Source organism: Phyllostomus discolor, chromosome X, assembly GCF_004126475.2.
Source record: "Phyllostomus discolor isolate MPI-MPIP mPhyDis1 chromosome X, mPhyDis1.pri.v3, whole genome shotgun sequence".
Taxonomy (NCBI): domain Eukaryota; kingdom Metazoa; phylum Chordata; class Mammalia; order Chiroptera; family Phyllostomidae; genus Phyllostomus; species Phyllostomus discolor.
The window spans coordinates 39760503-39764840 of record NC_050198.1 but is presented as its reverse complement, the minus strand read 5'-3'; the positions used below and the strand labels follow the sequence as shown (position 1 = coordinate 39764840).

The 4338-nt window shown below is 50.3% G+C and overlaps 1 protein-coding gene across 1 annotated transcript; it reads left to right on the top strand.

The window, feature by feature from the left end:
* Positions 1–1818: 1818 nt before the first annotated feature.
* On the top strand, positions 1819–4072 carry PNMA5 (PNMA family member 5). Its single transcript, XM_028522217.2, has one exon. It carries the CDS (start codon positions 1942–1944, stop codon positions 3268–3270), a length of 1329 nt encoding a protein of 442 aa, XP_028378018.1. The 5' UTR covers positions 1819–1941; the 3' UTR covers positions 3271–4072.
* Positions 4073–4338: the final 266 nt, after the last annotated feature.

Genomic DNA, 4338 nt, shown 5'->3' with positions numbered 1-4338 from the left:
TGGGGAAGTTCTCCTTCATTCCTTTTTCAAATAAATTTTCAATTTCTTGCCATTCCTCTTCTCATTCTGGTACCGCTGATTCAGATGTTGGAACATTTAAAGTTTTCCCAGAGGTCCCTAAGTGTCTCCTCATTTTTTGAATTCTTGTTTCTTCATTCTGTTCCAGTCGAATGTTTATTTCTTCCTCCTGTTCCAAATATTGACTTGAATCCCGGCTTCCTTTCCTTCACTGTTGGTTCCCTGTATATTTTCCTTTATTTCACTTTGTGTAGCCTTCACTTCTTCCTTTATTTGTGGCCATCCTCAATCATTTCTGTGAGCATCCTGATTACCAGTGTCTTGAACTCTGCACCTGAAAGGTTGGCTATCTCCTCATTGTTTAGTTCCTTTTTTTTTTTTTTTGAGTTTTGATCTGTCCTTTCATTTGGGCTGTCTTTGTCTTGGTGCACCTGTTATGTTGTAAGGGGTGGGACTTTATGAATTCACCAGGGCTGGGCAGCCCACTTAACCACGTTGTGGTGCTATACATGAGGGAGGGGTCAGGGAAGGAACAATGGTGTTTGCTAGGCTTTTTCCCCTCTTTCAAGCACTTCCTCCACTATCCACAATCGAATTCTGCCCTTTCAGGTTCTGCCCTGGTGCGGATTCCCAGGTGTGTGAGCTTATGTATGTTCTAGGACCCCATGGGTTTCTTCAATGGACTCTCATGTGAGACTGGAAGTTTCTCCCACTGCCGCAACCCCCACAGATTTTTACAGCCAGAGGTTTTGAGGCTTTCTTTTCTCACACTGGAACCCTGAGTTGCATGGTCTGTCTCACTCCCTAGTTGTTCCTCCCATTTTATCCACATGCAAATGTGGGACCTCGAGGTCTGCCAGCTGCCACCTTGCTGTGCATCCTGTCTTCCCCGGCTGCCCATCTCCACCCCTCCTACTAGTCTAGATGGTTGTTTCTTAGTTAACTCCTTTGTTGTCAGACTTCCATATAGTTTGATTTTCTGGCAGTTCTGGTTGTTTTTTGTTTTTAAACTGGTTGTTATTTTTGTATTGGTTGTGCAGGGAAGCAAAACATATCTATCTACACCTCCATCTTAGCCGGAAGCTCAAGCTCTTGATCTTTGAACACTTAATCCTTGTTGTCCAGCCCTTATCTCACATCCTCTAACCCCCTTTGTTGCTACGACACTTCATTGCTTGGAAGCCAATGACATTACCTGTTGCTCTTGGGGGGCCTTAACCTTACCACATCTGTGATAGAAACCCATGGTCCCTGCTGTTCTTGGTATCCATGACAACACTGCAGCTCACCATACCCACCAGTTTAATTACATTGTGCAAAACTCCAGCCATCTTTCTCATCTATCAGTCATTTTCTGAGAAAGAGGGGAACTCTGTGTTGCCATTCCCCCACCTTTGCCCTGGCAAAGAGGGTGCAGGTGCCCTGGGCCTGCATAGCCTTGTGCAGGGGATTGGCATATGCTCCTGGTTTCTACTGCTTGGGGGCTTTGTCAGTGCCCCCAGGCATTAGGCTCTGCCTCCTGATGCTGACCTTTTCACCACAGGCATCAGAAGTACATGCAGCAGAGTCCTCAGACTTTGAAGAGAAACCCACGGCAGGAGGTCAGCAGGGAAGGGATGAATAGGGGGAGTTTGGACTGGGGAGACATCTCTACATTCTACACTCTACCAAATGATTAGGGGAGCCCTGGGAGGCAGGAACTGAATCCCCATGAGTGGAGGTTGGGGTAGAAAGGGGGCACTTGGTGAGGGTGGGAGGTGGGCAATAATGATGCTTTCACCCCTTTTGCATTACAGGCTGTGGATACCTGGAACTCTTCTGCCTTTGTACTTGGCATTGGCTCAGAATTAACCGAGTATTGGTCAAAGTCTGTGAGCAAATTACTACTCCTAGTATTAGATCAGTCCATAGAAAGTAGGAGCAATGGCCGTGACACTGTTAGAGGATTGGTGCAAGGGGATGGACCTGGACCCCCGGAAAGCCCTGCTGATTGTGGGGATCCCTGTGGAGTGTACTGAGGATGAAATTAAAGATACTGTGAAAGCAGGCTTACAGCCCTTTTACCCATACAGGGTTCTGGGCATAATGTTTAGACGGGAAGACAATGCTAAGGCAGTCTTCATTGAATTGGGTGACACCATCAATTATGCTACAATACCCAGTCAGATACCAGGAAAGGGAGGTGCCTGGGAAGTGGTGGTAAAACCCCGTAACCCAGATGAGGAATTCATCAATAGATTGAGCTACTTCCTGAAGGATGAGGGCCGGAGGATGGTAGATGTGGCCAAAGCCCTGGGGTATAGCCCTCCCACTGAGACCAAGGAACCACAGAATATTTCCCCAGTTGAACCAATAGTTTTGCAGCCTCTGAAAGAAAACATGTGGTACCGAAAACTCAAAATGTTTTCAGGAACTGCCTTCCCAAGCCCAGGTGAAGAGCACTTTGAAGTCTGGCTGGAGCATGTCACTGAGATGATGCAAATGTGGCAAGTGTCTGAAGTGGAGAAGAGAAGGCGTTTGCTGGAGAGCCTGCACGGCCCAGCTCTGTCCATCATGCGGGTGCTCCGGGTCAACAATGACTCTCTGACTGTGGAGCAATGCCTGGATGCCCTGAAGCAGATCTTTGGGAATAAAGAGGACTATAGAACCTCACAGTTTAAGTTCCTCCAGACCTGTCAGAAGAGTGGAGAGAAAATGTCTGTGTTTTTGGTGCGGTTAGAGCCCCTGCTGCAGAAAGCCGTGCAGCACAGTCCCTTGTCAATGAAAAGTGCAGATATGATTCGCCTGAAACATGTCCTAGCTCGGGCCAACGTGACCAACAGCCTCCGGGGCAAGCTTGAGCTCCTGGATCAGCGAGGGTGTCCTCCCACTTTTCTGGAATTAATGAAGCTCATTCGAGATGAAGAAGAGTGGGAGACCAGCATGGCAGTGACAAAGCAGATGCAAAGGCCTGTAGGAAGGGGCCACAAGATCTCCAGCAGACAAGTATTAGAAGAAACCAGTGATCCTATCACACCTCAGGTCATCGCACCAGTATTTTGTGAGAGCAGCACTCAGACCATTCAGAAAGGAATTGCCTTGTCATTGAAGCACAAGCAACTGTCCTGCCACTCTAATGGAGAGGAAGGCCTCAACCAGGCCACATGCCCTAAGGTTGAAAACATAACACCACCAAAGCAGAGCCCTCACCTTGAAGCAGAAGAGTCGGGAAACGAGGCAGGGGCTGGGGCCGTGAGCCATCCCAAGCCCTAGGAAACATAGGCTCAAAAGATCTAGGCACCCTTTCTCCTAGCAGGCATCAGAAAGATTTTAACAAGGAGAAGGGACAGTCAAAAGGAATAAAGGACTTGAGTGGGGCAGAGAGGCAAGGCAGTGAGGCCCAGGCCAAGCCCCCTCATCCTCCACCAGCTGAAGGAGACTCCACCCATGAAGTCAAACACACTTCAGGGAGAGTCAAGGACAGGGCCCTGAAGAGGTACCAGCGACACAAGCAGGGGGCCATGAGACCCAGCACATGGGATGCTCCAGCCACCAGCAGAGACCCTGCTATTGCAGAGGCTGAAGGAGTTGCAGCTGGAGGCTCTGGCATCGGCCCCATCATCTCGCCACCCCCAAATGTTCACCCTGTGGACTTGGAGCCAAGAATGTCAACAGGCTCCCAGGCTACATGGTGCCTGGAGAAGCCTTCCCCAGGGCCACCCCTGCTAAAGGAAGGCAGCACCAGTGAGGAAGAGCTGTGTGGCAGAGAGGCAGTGCGCCCTTGGAAGGGAGGCCGCAGGGTCCAGCCCGTCTTCAGAATTATCTACACTGCTCTAGGGGAGCCCCAGGAAGGCAGCACCCATGAGCCCCTGAGAAAGTGAGGCCAGGAGAGCCCACTGCCAGCCTACAGGCACTTTCCTCTGCAGCCTGGAAGGGCTGTGGGGGCAAGGAGAGCAAAGAATGAGAGGAGAAGAGCCTTGGGTGAGAGCCTAGGCTCAGACTGTGTGTGGGGTTGCTGAGTACTTGGGTTAGGACCCCACAGCTGGTTTTGGGGGCAGTGGGTGTGCAGGGGCAATTTTTCTAAAGCAGGAGGAGAAGGGGAAGAGCAGGAGGAGAGAAGGAGGAGGAGGAGGAGGAAGAGGAGAAAAGGGGGAGGAAGAGGAGGAGGATAACAAGGAAAAGGTGAGCAGGGGGAAAGGGGGCAGTTATTGGGGGCAGTGTTTTGTTCTGTTTGTTTGTGTAGGGCCACTGGAGATCCTGGGAGAGCAGACAGGAGAAATGGCACTGGCCTGGCAAACCACCACTCAGTAACAGCCAGTGCCAACCAAGTCCAACACCAGC

Bases quoted from the DNA above. Each gene is read 5' to 3' on its own strand.
- PNMA5 (XM_028522217.2), top strand. From the start codon at position 1,942: ATGGCCGTGACACTGTTAGAGGATTGGTGCAAGGGGATGGACCTGGAC.